This window comes from Astatotilapia calliptera, chromosome 7, assembly GCF_900246225.1.
Source record: "Astatotilapia calliptera chromosome 7, fAstCal1.2, whole genome shotgun sequence".
In the NCBI taxonomy this organism is placed as follows: Eukaryota; Metazoa; Chordata; class Actinopteri; order Cichliformes; family Cichlidae; genus Astatotilapia; species Astatotilapia calliptera.
Window position 1 is genome coordinate 26,513,062 of NC_039308.1, and position 21,666 is coordinate 26,534,727.

The window sequence follows — 21,666 nt, forward strand, 5'->3', positions numbered from 1 at the left end:
TAACACATAAGCTGGTTTTGTTTGATATCCTTTCATGTAACAGCTGCCTTCTGGCTAGGTCTAAAACATTGCAGTTGTTGATATATCTGTCAGTCCAAATGTTAAATCTAGCCATATAACACAACATATAACAAACCGAGAAAAAATTTCACATTTTTTGTGCCTACTCTTCGTCCTATGGCCATAATTCATTAAGAATTATGAAAAACTAAAAACCGAATCATAGTCATGACCTTTCCTCTCAAAACAAGCAATAATATAAGACAAATCATAAAACTCACAAATGCATTTTAGTATGGAGTATGTCCTCGTCATATAATATACAATATGGAAACACCATGAAATACAAATCTGGAAGGCTGGCTTTATTGTTTCGTACCTGGATGGCTTAAACGAGGAAGATGTCTCCACTTGTGGGGCGCTGAACACCCCCTCTCCTTCCTCTCTTGCTCCCTCCACTGTCCCCTCCTCCACTCTCAATCGCTCTACGTAGCTTTTAGTTGGTGGTTTGGGGGGCCCAGAGGGACAAGGTCTGAGGTCACAGTAGCTCCCTGCTGTTTCTGAAGAATGTGATTGGTAGTTGGGATGATGGGCCGGTGAGGAGTGTGCTGAGTGAGAGGTACGGGGGGGAAATTCTGGAGGGTTGTCACTGGCTGAGGGGCTGACTTGGGGGTCGCTGGAGCGACGCATCACAGGGGAGGGAGGGACAACAGCCAGGACCCGCCCACCTGAGTGGGCTCTCTGCCTGGTGACTAAAGAGAAACAGAGAGAGAGCAAAAAGGAACCTTAAAAACTCCGCTGAGTGAGTTAGGGAACATGATTATGTTTTATTTATGCGCCTGAGTCTGTGACTGCCTGGTTACTTACTAGCACTATACGCCGGAGACAATGGGGTTTCCCCGACAGGTGACAAGGGGCAACGATACTCCTGAATCTGGTCCATGCTCATTGCACAGTTCCGCATTGCGTCTTTATGGTGGTGGATCGTCGACGGGCTGCAAACACAGCATTTTTAAAGAGATGTTAAAGAGATGTTAAAAATCTAACATCTCTAACATCTCTAACATCATGCTAAGGTAATATAGGGGACCTCATAAAGCAGTGCAGCTCAGATTCAGATGACAGGAGTGGTGTGGTTAAGGATGTACGGATTTATTCTTGGTGAGAGAAAAGGGAGACGTTTTAGTCGTCATGATAAATAGATGTGTTATTTTCTGAGCAAAAATCAAGTTTGTGACTTAAGCAGGAGCAAAGACGTGGAGTACAGTTTAATCTCTTCTAAACTGGTGAAAAAAAATAGTTAAATAACGTTTAAGATTCACAATCGCCATTCATATCCAATTAAAACCGTTATCAGCAGTAACGCCCACTTTCAAACCCAGTTATTTTATCCAATGTGCCTTACATCCATTTCATACAAATAAGGTCAACATGTTTTTACACTGTACACAACAACGTATTTGTCTGCTCCTCCTTGGTAGATTCAATTTCAAGTTTCAAACACCCTTTGTCGCTGAAACTTGACTGATCCAGTGCAGGACTGAATAAGACAGTGGGCAGCTTCACTCTGATTATTAGGGAGGTGCTAATGGTGTCAGTGAAGTGAGGGGTGGGGGGCTTCAGGAATGTGAAAGGTAAGTGCACTAACTCTGTGCTCAAAAACAACACCAGTGCCACAAACACACACACACAACCTGCAGTTGGGCACAGGTTCCGGCTCTGGTTCTGGTGTTGCCACTGGTGTCTCAACTGGACTTTGACTGTCTGAGTCACTAATCGTGTATATAACATAAAGCAACAATGACGTTACAAGACTGCAGAACATCATCAGGATTTTATTATCATCTGTCCAGCAGGGGGTGTTTGCGGGTTGAACAGCATCTCCGCTTAAACACCGACCTGACTCCCAGATCACTCGGCTCACCTGTGAGGTATGATCTTTTCAGTTGTCAGCCCATCGGTCATAGTGACACTCCTCCTCTTGATGTACGCTCCCCTCTGACTGGACGGTGAGTAGGCAGAGCCTTGCTTGCTGTTGGAGAGGGCAAAAGTGGCTTCTAGGTAGCGCAGAGGGAGAGTTCTGCTTACTGGACAGTAGATGTGGACGCCGCTGGACTGGGAGACCGGTTTGCGTTGACCGACGTAAAACCGCACAAGCTCTTGTACCGAGTCGAAACTATCAGACTCCAACATGTACTGCACCTGGAGAGGAAGAAATAAGAAATTGTGTCACGCACAAAAGCCAACTATCCCTCTAAAATTCAGTGTATACAACTTTCAAAGTACAGTGCGTAGAAGAAGCTGGTAAGTGCTTCAAAAGAAGAAGAAGACATCAATAAGCGGTGTAGCAATTAAAGCTTGGAAACAAAAACTAACAGAGGCACAGCTGGTCAACAAGGCACACCTGTGCCAAATTAGCCTCCACATGTAATTATCTCAGTCATTAGAGGCAGCAAGAGAAAATAAGCCTTTCTAATGGATGGATTTGGCATGCACATAAACACAAATAAAACTACAAAAAACACCATTCAGATTAATATTGCAGGTACAACACGATTGTTTGCACGCAGGTTTGACGGAGCTCTTAGTTGACCTGAAAATGGGAGGAAGGCGCCAAACCGGTAAAGACAGAGGACACGTTCGCAGGTCATACAAGGGTGAAACAACACTGAAGATGGATGCACGGATTCCATTCTGATGCCATCACTGGTACTGTGCATGCTGACTCAGTGGGAAAACTCACTGAGGCATCTAAGTGTAACAGAGCCATTGTTAATGTTATTAGTTACGCCTGTGCTTCTGCTGCTACCATCATGAAGGGACTTCATGCAACTTAAAAGACCAGTGGTAGCTTTTTGTGGTTTTCTGATCTTCGAGGACTAAACAAAAAGACATTTAAAGTAGAATCCAACAAAGTAAACAGGGATTAGATGATGTTTCAAGCAGTGCCGATTATTAAGCCCCTAAAAGAAGAACATGTACCTTGGTCTCATTGGATTTCACCAGGACTTTACTAATCTTGAAGTGTAGCACCTCATTATCCCACCGACAGGTCAGAACATAGTCACCCAGGTTGAGCAGAGAATCGCGCACAAGGAAGTCTCCATTGCGCAAAACCAGAGTCTCTGATACCTATAGATGGAGAAAAAAAAAAAAATACAGAAAGGATGGTTTTAAGCTTGAAAGCAAGACAGCTCACTGATGTGAGCTACAGCTTGTGCGTGAACGTTTAGTTTCTGACACTCTGGTTGTTGAACAATTGAATTTAGAGGATTGTGATTATTTATAACAATGCCTTAGGACAGTTTGTGTTCCTGAAAATAAAACAACTATCTGTCTAGCTGCCAAACTTGTCTGCCGTGCTGCTAAGGAAAGTTTGATTTCGCCATGAAGGATAAAATAATTGATTTTCTTAAGATGCATTTCAGAGTTCAGCACTATTTGTAAAAAAAAAAATAAAAAGAAAAAATAAAAAGAAAGTTATTCTTAAATTTTATTGACAAAACAAGCAATCCAGAAGCATTGTTAGTGTTAGTGAAACACCTCTGGGCTGTACATCTTGCTGTTACTAAACACTGCAGATGGTTTCTGTGAGAAGAAATCACAAATATTGATCTAGTAGCCACACAGGAAGGAAAAAAAAAATATTTCAAACTCAGCAGTTTTCCCTTTACAGCAGCCTTCAAGGAGGGAGAGAAAGCAGAATGTGCAAAGCTTTAAATTCATTCAATAAAAGAAATCAAGGCACAGAATATGAAAGGCAACACAGTCCAGGGTTAGCAGTGCCAGATACCAGCAGGAGGCAGTATAAACACAGGTCAAAGGCTCAACAGAAGGGCACAATATTCTTTCTCTACCATTTTCAAACATACCAACAGTATAGATTTAAAAGGACATTAACAAATATGTCTAAAAGGAAAGCCATATTGAGCAATAAACTAGAATACAACAAAAGGAAGATGATCAAGAAGGAGGAACGGGATCTATGAAAGCTAATGTACAGTAACCATCCACAGGGTGCCTGAGATCTATCCACTAGGCATTGTTTTGTAAGCAGGGGGCTGGGGTTTCCCCAAGTTTACACTGGGGTAAATCCATGAATAAATGAATATTTTATGTAAATCAAAGAGGAAAGACTCACAGATGGTTGATTTGAATCTGTGTTTCTATGTGTGTGTGTGTGTGCGCGTGAAAAAGAGACAGAGGTTTATCAAGAGACAGAGGTCGTCTATGAAATACTCTCCACATGTGCATGCAGTGCATCAGAGTCTGTGGCTGTGTGTCTCTTTGTATCTATGTCTTAGTCACCAGCTGTGAAATTCAATTGCGTACATCAGCAACACGCGCAGCTGTCTGTTTGGCAGAGATTCCTCCTCCTCAATGCTAAAGCAATTTCTACTGAGCTGTGACAGATGATGGGATTCATTAATCAGTGTCACTCTGTGTGTAAAGCATTTAAACTGGGCTTTCAAAGCCAGAACTTTGGCCAAGTAATCGCTCAACTAACACTACTGGAGGACAACCCACTTCAACCCACAACAAAAAACAAAACAAAAAAAAAAAAAACACTCCAATCGCTTCACTGAAATTCTGAATGAATTGGTAGTGATGGAGGTGGGGGGGGGATACAAACCATGGCAGCATTAGATCATTAACTTAAAAAAAAAAAGAAGAAAGATTCATACTACGCATCTAAGAGGCTGTGGCATGAAGCCTGAATCAAAACTTTTTCAATCATATCATACATAACTCCATTCTTAAACAGGGTAGTCAAAATAGCTTTGGTGTGATCAAAGCGAGTCAGTTTACAAGCTGCAGCTAATCTTTGAGGCATCTTTGCTGGAAACTTTGCTTTGATTCTGTCCCTGATAAAAGCACAAAAACAGAAGGTAAGCTAAAGTTAGAACACTAATTTGTAACACAACAGTTAAAGCAGGTTCTGCAGTTGAGAGTGTTAGTTATCACAAACAGTGAGACGGTGTGCAGGTAGTGCATCAGAAGTTGTGGATTAACGTGGATTAAAATTTTTCTTTTTTTTTTTTTTTAAACTTTTGATTGGGTGGACAAAACACACAATGGGATTGCCAAATTAAAAGTTCAAATATGCACAAGTGAAATTTGCAAATTGCTCGGTTAGTACAAAACCCCAAAAGCAAAGGGTCTTCAAAGTGCAGCCAGTGATGCTGCAGTGATGGCTCTTGGTAGGATTTTATGCAGCCTGCAAGCCCAATACTGCAAGTTTTATTCATTTGCAGCTTGAGACATACTATGATGCCGTAAACAGAGCAAGACCAGGGGGAAATAAGTTGTTAATATAATGTTCCTAATAAAATATACAGCCCATAACAGCGATCCGTCTAAAGGTTAAAAAAGTAATAAACCAGAATAAAGGAAAACTTGCATAACCTTCCAAAATAAAAACCAACAAAAACCTTCAATAAAGATTTTTGATTTGTGCATTTTCCCCTGTGCGTTCCTCACAGAGGAAAATGCACACCTTTATAAACTGGCAATCAGTTTAGTCAATTTTCAACTGCATGGATTGACGATGAAAAGTAGGCAACCCCTTACATGTATGAGTCATTCTTTTAGTTACATTTATGTACCAGTATATTATCATGCATATATTCGGGACTTTCAGTGTTGCAAGTATAAAGATTCTACATTGTGCTTCATGAAGTTTGTACCTCTCTGGGTATGTGTCCATGGTACCAGCCATGGCTCCTGATGTCAGCAGGGCTCAGTTTCAGCTCCTCCTCTAGTTCTTTGCGGAGTTTCTCAGGAGGAGACTCCAGCAGGTACTTCTCCTTAGAGAACTGTATAAGCAAAAACAAGAGAAGAAAACCAGACATCAGTTAGGGGTGAACTTGTAGCTTGTACAGTGTACTTGCATGGAGAAAAAAAAAAAGATAAGAGGAAAAGTCTATACATGTCTTATTTGGCAAAACCCCACAGAGATTAAGATTTATTTACAAAGGCGATTTGAGTTCATATACACGTGTACACACACGTGTACACACACGTATATACACACGTATATACACACGTATATATATATATATATATATATATATATATATATATATATTTTTTTAAATTAAATAGTATGATAATGTAATATGGGTGTACGGTTAAACAAAGCATCTTTTCCATAAATACGCAGACATGCACAAAAACACACACTTGGTGTTACAGAAGGCAACACTGCAGGGAAGCATCACTGTGTACTTCCTCCCACACAAACATGCACGCACACACGCACACACAATACAGAGCAGAAACAATCCGATCGACCCTGACCTGATTACTAAGAGGAAGAAATCATCATGAGCGAGCTCTTATTATTCTTATGTATTATAGAGACGTTGCTTTAGTCTGTGCAGCCTGAAGTGCAGCCACTCAGGAAGTAATTTGTGTTTCTGCAATATTACAACAAACCCCACACATTAATACAAATGCGTTACACAAACAAATGGAACATGATTCACATTTCAAAGTCACATATTTCTTTACAGTAAATGACAAGTGTTTGATTACGTTCATTTTTATTTACATAACATAAAAAAATTACTCCTCATTTGAAACTAAATCATGAAAATGCCATGTGCTAAAGTACTCTACTATTTGCTTAGGTGAGGAAGATAAAAACAAGGGAAATCCCACACTGGGATGCGTGGGTAATGTGAAGACACCATAAGAAATGATGATTGTGGAAAGATTGAGGTCAGACAAGCGACCAGAGATGATTAAAACAGAGGATGCACATGCACAAATGTGTGTGCACAACGCTTGCACAAATTTGCACAAAGCAAGAGAAAACCACACAGGAGTAAACACAGTAAAAAGGAAATCATCTTGCCTCTGCCAATATGAAGAGAAATGAGACTAGAGACCAAAATAAACAGTAAACAGCCTTGTCACTAAGGCTAGCCTGTCGTTCCACCTAATATTTTCCCTCAGTCAGCCTCTCTTCCGTTCGGGTTCAGTGTTTTTCATCTACTTTCTCTCAATTACTCTTTTTCCCTCTTGCCCACAGTTCCTCTGTTCATTCCCCACAGTCATAAAGTTTCAGCAAGACTGTTGTCTGACTGTTGTGTGCGACAGGGAAGCAGGCAGAGACAGCAAGTGTGTGCGAGTGAGGAAACTGATGATCTCTGTGTGAAGAGTGGGTTGACTGTGTGTGTGAGATACAAAGAGCCAAAGATTCAATCTTATCGTCTCCAGGTCACTGCAAGATGAAATTATTAACTTCCTCCAGTCCCCACTCCTCTCTCCATTTTTTTTTTGCCTTCCTTCTCCAATCCTCCAGGGAAGATGGAGGAATATCACCATGGAGCCTCACTCTCTCAGATTAGATCCGAGGTGTGTATGTGTTTTTGTGTTTGTGTGTGTGTGTGTGAAGGGGAGAAGAGGCCAATAAAAGAGCAGAGGGGTCAAGTGTGCAGTTATTGCTTTTCCTTGTCTCCGTGGAAACCCATGAGAGGCCTGCCACTGAACTGATGCTCAGCAATGGATGTCGTGTGTGTGTGTGTGTGTGTGTGTGTGTGTGTGTGTGTGTGTGTGTGTGTGTGTGTGTTTGTTTATATATATGGGGCTATGAGCGAAATTGAAATGTCAAGAGGACTCTGTTTATGATACAGTTCATGGAAGAGATTCACATTAGAGGGACACATTGACAGAGAGACCAAAGAATGGACAGACAATAAACAGCATTAGATGAGGGACGCAGACACACAAAAACATTGGCTTTACTGTTTTCTAATATACCAAAAACACACGCACTTATCTAAATCATGACATACACGTAGCGCAGTAGAAATTCTCTTTGCCGTGTTTGGACACCTCTTTTGTTCTTAGAGCTTTTCTAGCTTTTTAAAGCCACTTTTTAAGAGTTGTCGCTGCCATCAAATTCATAATGTGCTAATATTTTTCATAAACAGTTTTTTCCATGCACAGTACATCAGTCAAAAATGGTGCCAAAGGGAAAAAAAACAAATAACACAAATACAAATATAAGCAGTGTTCTCTTACTTGAATTTGCTGTTGGTTTAGTAGCTTCACAAAAAGTACATGAACAGATTTCCTTTGAAGGATGTGTACATACTGAGCACGAATTCCTCAACATAACAGTCATATAAGACAAAAAAAAAAAAAAAAAAAAAAAAAAAAAAAAACAGACTAGTTGCATTATGAGCCAACAGGCAGACAGACAGGAGGAGAACAGAAGCCACCACACAGCGTAACAGTCAGAAACAGACAGACAAAACAAGTAGCATACATAAAGACAAGACATCAGACATTCAAAAAGGCACAGAGGCAGACAGACAGACAGACAGACAGACAGACAACACAAACTCATTAATGTAGACAGTGAGGCAGACTTTGCAGGGAGACAGGTAGCCCATTAGGGGATGAGAGAGTTTGGGCAATTTAGCAGCTGATTCAGGACTTTGCTTCCCCAGGGGGTTAGGAGAGAGAGAAGGATTTGTGTGTGTGTGTGTGTGTGTGTGTGTCTGTGTGTGTGTGTGTGTGTGTGTGTGTGTGTGTGTGTGTGTCTGTCTGTGTGTGAGTGCATGTGCACACACAATTCCAATGTGTGTGATTGTGCATTCATCCATGGATGAATGCACAATCACACACATGTGTGTATGTGTGCATAGAGTAAATGTGAGTTCTTGGGTGGTGCTTTTAATGGTTGGGGTTCTGTTCTTGAAGGAGGCAGAGTTGATGAGAAAGAAACTCGGGCTTTAAAAAAAAGATAAAAGCCCGGTTAGGATAAGGAGGGTTTCATGGAAATGGTGTATAGCTTGAACGTGACTAGGGGGAGAGTCAGGAAACAGGCAATAGGGGTTAGGGTTTTATGTGTGAAAATGAGGTACAGATAACACAGTGCAATCCATCACCTAATTTACACCAACATGCACTTGCGCCACTGCTCCTCACAGCAGGCCAATTAGACGGTTTCATCTCATGACATCACTGCACTCTCCCAGAGTGAAAATTGACACCGCTATCACTCAGCATCAGTGGGAGAGAAGAAAAAAAAAAGAACCACCCAAAAGGAAAATGAAAGAGATGATAATGGGGAGAAATGCTAAATATATGCACATATTTATACATATATTATGCATGCACACTATTTTTGTTGTTTGTGTGTTTGGTTCTATTCTGCCTGTTAATACAAAACTGGATATTTCCTGCGTTTATTATTTTTGCTTTCTCAGATCATTTTCCAGTTAGTGTCCAGTGTCCAAAATATAAACAACTCTACAAGTGGAAGTGTGGGTGATGGTGATGTCAGGTCGAAAATATAAAGCCACAGGTATTTACAATGCAAAACACAGTGGGGTAGAGCGTTAACTGAGGCACAAACCAGCGTGTTGCTGTTTGTGCTTGAAATCGCTTCTTTGCTAATTTTTGCTGAAGGAGTACAATGCCAAGTACCTCGAGCAATTTGAAGTGATACGTCTACAAACAAGCAACACCAGAAACGAAGCCATCAGTGAGAAATGAAACGGAAAATGTTTGCTGACAACTATTAAAAAAAAAAAAAAAAAAAAAAAAAACCTCCAGGGAAACAAAAATAAAGTCCCTGGAATTTAGCAGCGTGGATGTAAGGCGGGAAAAAACCCAAACAGAAGGACCAAATTCCAACAGGCACAACCACCGACAAAGGGATGAATGCACTCTAAACAGACTGCAGCACTTGGATCTGAGCTCATGTCAGAATACACCTCTCTTTTTCAGCAAGTGTGCTGGCCTCTCACCCCACCGTCATGGTAACACTCTGAGCTGTGGTGGCACTGGCGGTTTTAGCAGGAGGGGTGGGATCCCACCTCATCTGCACACACCAACTCTGAGGTCAGGGGTCCAATTCCAGAAGAACCTTTTTATTCCTTGATCCGCTTTCTTTTCCTCCTCCTCACTGCTCCCCTTCAGCCACATCTCCTCTCACTGGAGGCGATAGAGACCCAGTTCATCGTATAAGTAGCCGTCAATCCTCCTATCTCCGATTACACACCCCCACCCACTCTGCCATATACACATTGTAGGGGTTTATGTGTGCATACGTGGCCAATATCACCCCACTCCAGCCGGCTGTAATCCCTCTGTGCCCTCCAGCCTGATCTACACTGTTATATTCACGCTGGTTCTCATGGGTGTAGTAGTCTCTAAGTCGCATGTAAAATGATATGAGCATTAGAGGGGAAGGGCAGGTAACACAAGCCTTCTTTATTTTTTCTGAGCAAGGTACGAGCAGCGTTGAATCAAAGCTAATTCAACTGCTTTTGCAATGATGCAATAAAGACGGCTCAAAAGTGGATCTGATAATCTCGTTCGCCAGTTAGAAAGTGAAAAAGAAGCATGGTCTGTGTGATGTGTAGTGGTTTGCTCAAATGTTTTAACCACATTATCTACAATGCACGTTAAACTGCTCTAATCACTCTCTGACAATGCAGTCAGAGAGGATTGTGCGTTAATTAGAGGAATACTCTATCGCCTGGTGACTAATTAAATATCTGCTCAAGTCAAAAAATTTAAAAACAAAAATGCAATGATAAAAAAATATTACCTTTTTTGAGCTGACCTTGATTCAACCAGAGCCCAAACCTCTGTAACATTTAACAGGAATGAACCTTCTTAACATTTTTTGGCAGTGTGCCTGGGATTTTGTCAGACTAACAGCTTTTACAATTCATCTTTCTCTTATAAGCAAGCTCACATGCCATTCTCATGAAAGAGTCAGACACCAACAAAAAGAAAAACAGAAGAAAAAAAAACAAAAAAAAAAAACAGGTTTGTTTGTAGTTTCCCCATTTCAGTTTAACATAATAAGTTTTCCTATTATGTTAAATAATAAGTGCTGTAGCTTGCTTGGCTGAGCAGGCAACCCCCATACTACAGGAGAGACCTGGGTTCAAGTCTGCCAAAGACCATTTCTATCATGTTATTTGCCCCAAATCTATACCTGCCGTCCTGTCAACTCTGTGAACCATCATGTTGAATAAAAGGCTAAAATCCTAGGATACAGCCTTTTCTTGAACAGTGGCCTGAAACTTGACCTGAAGTTGTCTATATGAGGTCCTTTAGCTAGGCATGGATGATGTTTTACTTCAGGAGAAATGTTGAAAGTTAATCTAAGGGACTTGGAAAGAAAAGTGTCTGGACTTCTTTCAGTTGCTTGAAGACGTTTCACCTCTCATCCGAGAAGCCTCTTCAGTTCTAGGGTCAGATATTGAAGAGTCCCAGATTTAAGTCCTAGTCCCCAAGAGGGTCATGAACCCCCTGTTGATCTTGTACCCAATCACATGAGCCAAGGTGTGAAAACAGGTGTAGGTCACAATCAACCAAGATTTTGGGTGAACTCATTGTGAAACCTAGCCCCACCATATCATGTGATTTCGTGAGGTCAAATGGCGGGGATGTGAGTGGGCATTAAGGCGTCAGGGAAAGGATCTCAAAACTGGATTATAGATGGCAGACAGTTGATGTAGTAAACCAACCCCTCTGTTCAAAGATGGTTGTTCACAGTGGACATAGATGGCTTCTTTCACTCCTCTTTCAAACCATCTGACTTCTCTGAATAAAGTGTGAACATCGGCATCCTCGAAAGAGTGACCTTTATCCTTTAGATGCAGACGGGCAGCCGAATCGTGTCCCATGGAGGTGGCTCTTCCATGTTGTGCCATGCGTTTATGAAGTGGCTGTTTGGTCTCTCCAATGTAGAGGTCTGAGCAATCCTCGCTACACTGTACAGCATACACTACGTTGCTAAGTTTGTGTCTTCTTGATTACAGCAACTGTCAGCATGAATATGTCAGTCAATCTTGAGGTAAAGGTGAAGGGGTACTGAAAGATGTCCATTTAGAATTAGGCAGAATAATGGGAAAACCACTACAGGAGGTTTGGAGGGGGTGATGGGGCAATGGGGCCTTGGTGGACCTGCATGGAAGCCAAGGAGGGTTAGGGTTCTCTCCTTTTCTGGAGTATATCAAATTTTTATGAGATGAGAAAAACTCTAATAACCATGCATAATAATCATTGCAATCATGCAATAATGCATGCAGTGACTGAGGCTTTTTGAGCAGAAGGTGCAGAAGAATTGCTTCAACTGAGTTAAGGTTAAAAAAACAAAACAAAAACAAACAAAAAAAAAAAAAACACCTTCCGCAATTAAACAACAAAATCAAATAATGGAGATATTAAAACTAGAATTGCCCTAAATCAGTTTGGCCCATCCCAGCTTGGCCTGAGAATCAAACTTGGCAGTTTGTGCCCCCCCCCAAAAAAAGAATTAAAAACCCCACTGAGATAAAAACAGAAATTTTGATACCTCATGTTATCGGACAATATCAGAGAAACAACTAGTCTCTCAGACATAGAGAGTGATGCCTAGTATGCAGCCAGAGAAAGGGAGAGAGAGTATGAGAGTGATAACAGTGACCTTCTATTGTCATTAGGAATGAATGTCTCTTATACGTACGCACTCAAACACACACAAAACGCTCTCCTTTGGAAGCGCTGGATGCTGATATACTGTCCCACAGAAATACACACACACACACGCGCACGCACACGCACACACACACACGCATGCACGCACGCACGCACGCACACATATAGAGCACTGATTCGAGCTGTCAGTCAGTATTGGTGTCGGCGCAGAGACCCCCTGTATTGAGTGACAGCTGGTGGACAGGATATGACATACAAATACACTCCCACTGAGACTGTAGGAAGCACAGTGCCACTGCGCTGCACGGCTCCACTTTCACAAAACTACGCTTGCCTTATGCTGCAATAGCTCTGATTTTTTTTTACTTTCTCGGGACTTCTCGGGTTATTGCCTCCTTTTTTTTCTTATCCCAGTCTATCTATAACTCAATTTCAAGTCCCTTTTTTCCCCAGGCATGAAGTGGTAGTGGCAAAACAAACCTATAGGGAAGAGGTAGTTGGCGCAGTTGCTCCTCAGATTTTATTTATTTATTTTTTAATCCATCTAAGAGAAAGTTCAGTCACTGCTAAATTTCCCAGTTGGGTGGCTCACTGGCCAGGCTGCTGCTGTAGCAGTCCTCAATATTAATTTGCAACTCCTCCCATGAGTTTGCAGTTTCTTGCTTGACAACTACACCATATTGGACTGCAGCTGCCATCAGTAGTACTTTTTCTACTCTGGAGATTCAATTCAATTCAAGTTTATTTAAATAGTGGCAAATCACAACACCAGTCACCTCACGGTGAGCCAGCGGCTTCAACTAGAATCTGCAGTAGGTGGAGAGTTGATTCATGTGGGGCTACATGGGGATGACCCATCCTTCATAGCAGAACAAGAACTACCATCGCCACAAATGAATGCAAGACCAGGGAGCTGGAGACTCACTTAAGAAGCAGCTCACTGCATTACTCAGTTGTTTATTGCCACAAAGAAAATAGCAAATAATATCAGCACTAAGAGAATTTAAATTTGCAAGAAACAGTGAAAAAAAGGAAAATAATGTGCATGGAGTTTGGAGCATAAGTCTGTATATCCTCCACCAAATCAGAGGAAAACACAGTGGTCTCCAAGTATGGCAGAAAGAACCGCAGAGATAAAAGACCCTAATCCACCTCTTAAGTCTGCCATCATTAGCCATTTCTGGGTCTCTTTTTCGGTTCCCAAACTCAAACAAAACACAGAGTTAATAAAACGTTTTCTTCCTCTTACATAAAATGTTCAGTGTGGGTGTTCTCCCAGGTGTTACAATAAAGCTTAATATCCAGACACAGATGAAAAAGAGGATTTATCAAGTTTAATGGAGTGAAAGGAAGGAAGTTAGCAGAAAGTTAGCGGGCTAGTTTTCATCTAAAGATGATAAACCATATTCTGACTCCAAGACTTTAAAAATAAAACAAAATGTACAGCTCTGCTATCACTATCACTAATAACTACAACGGCAGGGAATCAAATCCCGCAGTGCCAGACGTGTTCCGCTGCTGAAGCCAGTGCATGTCCAGGCCCGTCTGAAGTTTGCCAGAGAGCACATGGATGATACAGCAGAGGATTGGGAGAATGTCATGTGGTCAGATGAAACCAAAGTAGAACTTTTTGGTATAAACTCAACTCGTCGTGTTTGGAGGAAGAAGAATACTGAGTTGCATCCCAAGAACACCATACCTACTGTGAAGCATGGGGGTGGAAACATCATGCTATGGGGCTGTTTTTCTGCCAGGGGGACAGGACGACTGATCCGTGTTAAGGACAGAATGAATGGGGCCATGTATCGTGAGATTTTGAGCCAAAACCTCCTTCATCAGTGAGAACTTTGAAGATGAAACGAGGCTGGGTCTTCCAACATGACAATGATCCAAAACACACCGCCCGGGCAACAAAGGAGTGGCTCCGTAAGAAGCATTTGAAAGTCCTGGAGTGGCCTAGCCAGTCTCCAGACCTCAACCCCATAGAAAATCTGTGGCGGGAGATGAAAGTCCATGTTGCTCGGCGACAGCCCCAAAACATCACTGCTCTCGAGAAGATCTGCATGGAGGAATGGGCCAAAATACCAGCTACTGTGTGTGCAAACCTGGTAAAGACCTATAGTAAACGTTTGACCTCTGTTATTGCCAACAAAGGTTATGTTACAAAGTATTGAGTTGTATTTTTGTTATTGACCAAATACTTATTTTCCACCCTAATTTACGAATAAATTCTTTACAAATCCTACCATGTGGATTCATGGATTTTTTTTCCCACATTCTGTCTCTCACAGTTGAAGTGTACCTCTGGTGCAAATTACTGACCTCTGTCATCATTTTAAGTGGGGGAACTTGCACAATCGGTGGCTGACTAAATACTTTTTTGCCCCACTGTAATTGCCCTTTGTCTGGTTGTGCCATGTGAGCTGCAGCTTCTGCTACATCTCAGCACATTAGGTTAAAGCAGGTTGAACTGAGAAGTGGCTCCACAGAATCATTTTACCTTAAATGCTCCACTCTCTGCTTAAGGTTATCCAGGCAAATTTGAAATCAAGTCTGAACCCTGGTGATGCTTCATCACCTGACCTCCCACTGCATCCTTATAAAATCAGTTAAAACTGGTGAGTAAAGCGACACTAAAATCAGAAAGAATGAAGACAGACAAGTTTAAAAGAGCATATGTTTCCTTTAATATACTACTGTATCTGCCTTCTCTATAGACCAAACAGTCTCAGTGTCCCTGTATGACTCTGCCATTCATATTTTAATCTCCCTTCTTCTGTGATGCACTTACTTTCTGTTTCCTGTTTCTCTCTTTCTCTCTCTCGCTGTCTCTACACCTGGTCAACAGCATCTATCAGCACTTTGATGAGAAGACCATTACAGATAGTAAAGTGTGTGTGTGTGTGTGTGTGTGTGTGTGTGTGTGTGTGTGTGTGTGTGTGTGCGCGCGCGCCACAGCCAAAGATATATGACAATCAGCTGCCTAAAGGGCTGAATGTCCTCCATGTGAGAGGGTGGTTTTGTTTATCACAGTTATACTTACAACCACAATACTAGCACTCTGGTGAAGTGAATTTGGGTAAATTTATTTTGTTTTAGTCTGTTTTGTTTTTCTTAAATCTGTTGAATTTGTTGCACATGACAGCACTGTCTCCGGCACTGACAAATGTGCACAAAAAGTAATCAAACATCCCACAAATTCCAAAAAGAAAGAAAGAAAATTATCTAAAAAATATTTTATCCCCACAAACTTTAACAGAGGAACCCTTATACACATACAAATGAAATGCTGACAGACAGACACACACACACACACACACACACACACACACACACACACACACACACACACACGAGCGAAGAAGATTTTAATGATGTTTGACTGTTAAGCACAAGCACACTTGTCTCGCTCGCCTCCTAACCCACGGTTTCTCTAAACAGGCCTATAGGCTATGCTTGCTCTCTCTCGCTCTCTCTCACACACACCCACAGACACACACATACAACTCTAAGGGAAGTAAACACTCATTTCCCAAAAGAATTTGTAAAGACACCCCCCACCCATACATATCCCCATTTTCACACTAATGAAAATACAAAAATAAACCCAACCAGAAACAGAGAAGTAACATGGACACAAACAAGATCATACCGCAACAAGGACACATGCAGATATACACAAATACCCACAGACACAAGTGCACACCCAGGTCGAGCTGGCGATGACGCCATTCCATTTTGCTACAGATACCGCTGACATGTTTAGTCATTAAAGAAACAGTCACCCAGAGTACAATACAGACTGAAAACACAGATTTAATTAGATGTTTCTCAGGATGAAATAAGACTGCTTAGTTCAACGCAATTCAATTTAGATTACCTTAATAGCTGCTTCTGCTGATGACAAAGCGCTGTATCCACACACACACACACACCAAGAATTGCTGTAATTGGATACACCCACAAATTTAACACAATTTACAAACGTGCAAAGTCCAGCTGCAGAGTTGCTCAGTGTGTAGGCAATGGTTGAGTCTCATTTTCTAAGCTCTTCAATCCATCAGCTTCTTACTATGATTGTAGGTAAATGGACTGTGTTCATGTAGCACTTTTCTAGCTATATTGAGCACTCATTGTCCTTTCCATATGCACACTGATACACTGTCTTTATACGATAAATAAGGCACTCTTCCTACCACACACACACACACACACACACACACACACACACACACACACACACACAGTTGTACAAAATGCCCAAAGACGCTTGAACTTACACACACAGGATTGAAAGACCAACTTTATAATTATTATTCTCCCTCCTGAGCCAACTTAAGTGTATGCAACAATTGGAAAATAGTGATATCTCCGATGTACATCTCAGAAACAATCGTCTATGGTAAGATTTAAATATGAATTCAGTGATTGCTTATTGGATGTCTTGTGACAAGATATTGATAATGCTAAATATTTATTATTTAATGTTACAGAAAACTTTCCAAGGGCCTTAAAAACACGCTGCTTAAATGTCAATGCTTTAAAACCTCTAATAAATCTCTAGAAACACAAACATAAAAAAACATTTCTTTCATTTTTAATACAGTCGGATCAACTGTTTAATACAAATGTGAGTGAGACAGACAAGTAAGAGTGATATCCTGATGCACTGGTTAAAACAGAATCACTACATAGAAGAAAACACACAAAAAGGGCTTTACGAACCTCAACCAAACAATATTACTGCATGCATTCACACTACTCTCTTACAGTCGACTCAGCAATGCCACACCTATAGATGCCGTTGTCATGGTAGCGCCATACCCTGCATGCCCCAGCTGGTGTTTCCCTGAGGAAAAATGTCTGGGTGTGTGTAAGTGTGTGTGACAGAGAGAAGGTTAATGCGCCGCATGTGTGCTTTGCTCTGTCATGTGCAGTGACGTGCACCGAAGAGGAAAACATGGCGGGTTGAGAGCAGTTATAATGGTATCCCATTGTATGTACAATTGTGTGTGTGTATGCACACATGTGATCTGTTCCCAAAGTATTAGTCTCTTAACACTTGAGTCATCAGTTTTCCCTACGGACAAGTGGTTAGTTGAGTCCATCACCCCTGACTGAAGATGATTTCCAATTCAGGTCTTATTGAAGATGGACAAAACAGCGGATGAAGATACAAAGCCTCAAAACCCTTTACTGCCAGCACAGTGCTGGTAGTGAAAACACAACAATAGATGAAAACAAAGTCATGAAGCCACTTCAGCAGCCCACTCAGTCACACTATGTGTTGCTCTGTTACCATGACTCATGCTTTAAATTTACACACATTGCAATATGCGGTGACCTGTGTTTCTGCCGGCATGGCTGAGAGGACAAGTACAGCATTTATTAGTCATATTTCCAACTGAGTTCTTTTTACAAGACCATCAGGCACAGGAACTGGTCTGGTCACACTTCTGATACAAGCACCAACCTCTGAGGCTGAAAGGAGTCAATCCTCAATGGCTTCCATGTAAAAATGCCCAATTTACTGAAATTACCTTACCCCATTCCAATTTGGATAGGTTGGAGTAATTTGGGATGAGCCTTTTAATTACATAAGTCAAAGAGATAGCAGTGCCCGGAGTGCTGTAAATTCATTATCTCAATAAAAAAAAAAACAAGATTTTCGAGAAGAAGATAAAACAGGGAGGGTTAGAGTTACCCTAACCCCATCACGCCACATGTCACAACATGCATGCAAAAAGTCCACTTTTGAAGTATAAAAATCTGGTTAGTTTTTCTTATTTACCCTAATCAACAGACTTTTTTGTTCATGGATGCAGCTTGATAACTAAGCACCCTGACCCCGTTAGATGAAAACTTGGTGATGCGTTCACTTGCAGTTCAATAAAACAATAATAAAATTGCCACAATCGTAAAAATTGAAGCTGGAAATGGGAGTTTAACAAACCAGTGTAGTTACAGTCAACGTCAAGAAAGACCACACTCAATCACATCTGTGCAAAAAAACCTTTAAACTCATTCTCAAAATATAGCCTGCACATAATATAACTCAAGATGCTCGTTAACCCCAGCTGGCACTGCTAAAACAACCCTATCCATCTTTCCTGCTTGGCCAAAGCTCAGAGTAATCTCAGAGAATTGAGGATTTGCTGGTCAATCACTGCAATTCCACCTGCCTTTCTCTGCTGCTCATAATTCACCTTTCCCTCACTGCGGTGCAATTTATAGACCGCTCAAATGTACACATTTGTCTGACTCATCACATGGCTTTCCTTTACTTCGCTGCTTTAGCCAATTTTCCCCTCTCATCAGGTTTCGCTTCCTCCATCTACCGTGCTATGGGCAAACACTGCAGCCTTTTTTTCTGCGCCTCGTGCTTTTATCTCGATATGTTATGCTCAGTCTTCAAACACTGATCTTTTCCTGAACTCGTCTGTTTGTTTGTTTTTCCCCATACGCCTCCTTCTCTGACACATACCTGTTAAGTAGGGAGAGCTGTGAAGGATGGAGATAAGAAAGTAAGCCTAAAGAGGTCAGCTGTCTTATTTCTTGCTTTTCTAACCTGCATCATGCTTGATCTGTCTTAACATGAACTTTGGTATCCTTCCCACTTATTCCATTCCACCTTTTGTCTCTCTCCTCCCATTCCTTTATTCCAAAGTTGATCTTCACAGTCATTCTTTCTAGTTTTTCCTCTCACTCCGCCCGTACACCTGCCCTATTCTGCCATCATATCATTCCCGCCTCTGTGCACTTCCCCTCACAGATCCACTCAGCCGGTATGTCAGTGTGTAGTTGCTTGCAAGGAAATGTCTGCGTTGATATCAAACAACAGCCGAGGCATCACCTTGTTGCATCAGTCGAAAGGCAAAGGGAGAGAGAAAAGCGATGTATTAGAAAGCAAGAAAATAAAGAGGTAAGGGAAATCTGTAGTTTAAAGCCTCGTTCTCCTCAAATTATACCAAACACACCTGCCAATTCGATGGTCTCTTTAAGCTGGAAAATTTCCCTTTCATGTCCTCTGACACATCAGCACTGCTGATGCGCTGCATTGCTGCCTGCTGGTTCAACCTGCCCGTTATCTACCTGCATGTTCCAGGGAATATTTACTAATTATTCCCCTTATTTGTATTTTTCTGAAATCATATTTATTTATTTAAAATACCAATATTCTTTAATCCGCAGGATAAATATGATCTTTCTGAAGTTTAACCTCCATTTCACTCCGGTTAAAAATATTATCACCTTGTCTTTAATTGAAACCCAGAGTTGTTAGTGTCTGTGACAGCCAGGACCAGCTGGGACAGCTGAAAGATGCTCTGGGCAGTTTATTCACTCTGCTGGAAATACAAATCTAATCTTTAATTTTGGCAGTGCAGAGAAGAGGCTGCGGCTGGTGGGGCAGAGGGCTGGGAGACTGGTGATTGTCTGCAAACTGTGGTTGTTTCTAAAAATGACCTCATTATGAGAAAACGGCTAATTATAGTATGGTAAATCAGTCGCAATAAGACTCAACTGTGCACCGCTTCAGTCTCCACCACTTACACATGGACACGCACACACATGCAATTTCCCCTAAGGGCTTTGCCACTTGCCGTCCTCTGCACCTCCTTCTCTGGCCTCACCCATTAATGGCTAATTTGCTGGGTTTTGGGGTTAAAGGTCTTTACATTGATTGATAGAAGGTCTCAAGCCTCACAATACTAGCCCACCTCTGTTAACACACACACACACACACACACACACCCCCAATGGAAACACATATTCATCTAGCTGAAGACATGCATGTATGAATTTAAACATACTGCAACCTCCACACAAATGCAGACACACGTACACACACACACACACACACACACACACACTCCTTATTTGCCATTTAATCACAAGCCACTACCATTACCATCCATTCTGGGCCAATCTATCTTTACAATGACAGGTGTGGAGGGAAAAAAACCCCACAATTCATTTCTCCAGGTCTGGTTATAAGGGACAAAAAGGAAGGAAGCAGCAATTGAAGGACACACGACAGTGAGGCAATAATGGGTGCTGGTTAAGGGCCACTGGCCCAAACATCTGAAAAACCCACCCTTTTCAGGATTAGATGGTTGATGCATGTAACACCAAAATAGGAGAAAGAAAAATACATTCACATTGTTGGAAATGACAGACAATGAAGACATATTACACATCTATTACATCTACTGTTAAGAGTTAATAGAACACATTTGCTTTATTTGTGGGCCATCATAAAGTTTTGACTCCTTTGTGTTCATTTAATTGTCACTCTATTTGTGTTTCATGTCAACAATGTCTCAGATTAAGCTGAAGCCTAAGCTGCAACCTTGTTACCAGGCATTCACACACATATGGTGACACAGCAACTAATTAATTAGTCACAAACTGACAGCACAAGGATTAATCAGCTTTGCAACTTGAAACACAGCCAAGAGACGTGGACGCACATCTGACAAACACATCTACAGCTTTTGATGCATTTTTTATTATTACTCCCAGAGTTGTCAGTCAGTTGACTTATATCTCTTTATGTTGGTCACAGTGTTTCTGATTGAAAATCACCTACAGTATACAAGTATTAAAGGATTAGGCTCAAGTTTGAGCTTTAAACAAAATTGCAATAGGATTAAATCAGGATAGACTTCAAAAGGAGGACTTTTCCCTGTGTTCGCTGTAGGTAAAGAAAAAAAAGTGCTCAGAGTGATAGTATAAATCCAGTGTGACTGCATTTCCCATCATCAGGCTAATCTTTTTTTGTGTGTTGTGGTATATTTTGCTCAAATATAGACTGGTATTGCAATCATTATACCACACATCAGCTTATAAGTCCAATTCTTTATTAATTCACTTATTTATTCCTGATCTTTTTTGAGCAGGGAAAAAGGTAGGTTTGCATCAGCACCTGTGCTTTGTTATCTGTGAGTCAGAACACAATGTGCAACTAGAATAGAAAAAAGGCGTGCAGTGACTCAAGTGTACAAAAGCTCCAATGGCGTGAGCTGAAGTCATTGTTTTCCTTTATGGATACTTCACTAAATCACACTTGCATTGTTAAGAATGCAACTGATAGGCCTGGAGAACTACAATTATGGCAATCCTGTAGCGATTCTAAGGAAAAGCTCAACACTTGTTGAAATAAATTATTTATTTGCTTTCATGGTAAGAATAAAAAGAAACACTTGACAC

The 21,666-nt window shown here is 41.2% G+C and overlaps 1 protein-coding gene across 3 annotated transcripts in view; it reads right to left on the bottom strand.

Moving 5' to 3' along the window:
• Window positions 1–21,666, bottom strand: part of sh2d3ca (SH2 domain containing 3Ca) — a 52,197-nt gene that overhangs the window by 4,246 nt on the left and 26,285 nt on the right. For 2 of the 3 annotated variants that reach the window (XM_026174133.1, XM_026174135.1), the window contains 6 exons: window positions 5,688–5,816; window positions 2,983–3,132; window positions 1,925–2,202; window positions 1,695–1,772; window positions 868–995; window positions 380–752 (listed from right to left, as the gene is read on the bottom strand). In XM_026174133.1, coding sequence (XP_026029918.1) covers window positions 380–752; window positions 868–995; window positions 1,695–1,772; window positions 1,925–2,202; window positions 2,983–3,132; window positions 5,688–5,816 — 1,136 coding nt within the window. The remainder of the gene's footprint in view (window positions 1–379; window positions 753–867; window positions 996–1,694; window positions 1,773–1,924; window positions 2,203–2,982; window positions 3,133–5,687; window positions 5,817–21,666) is intronic. The other variant, XM_026174134.1, reaches the window with a different exon arrangement.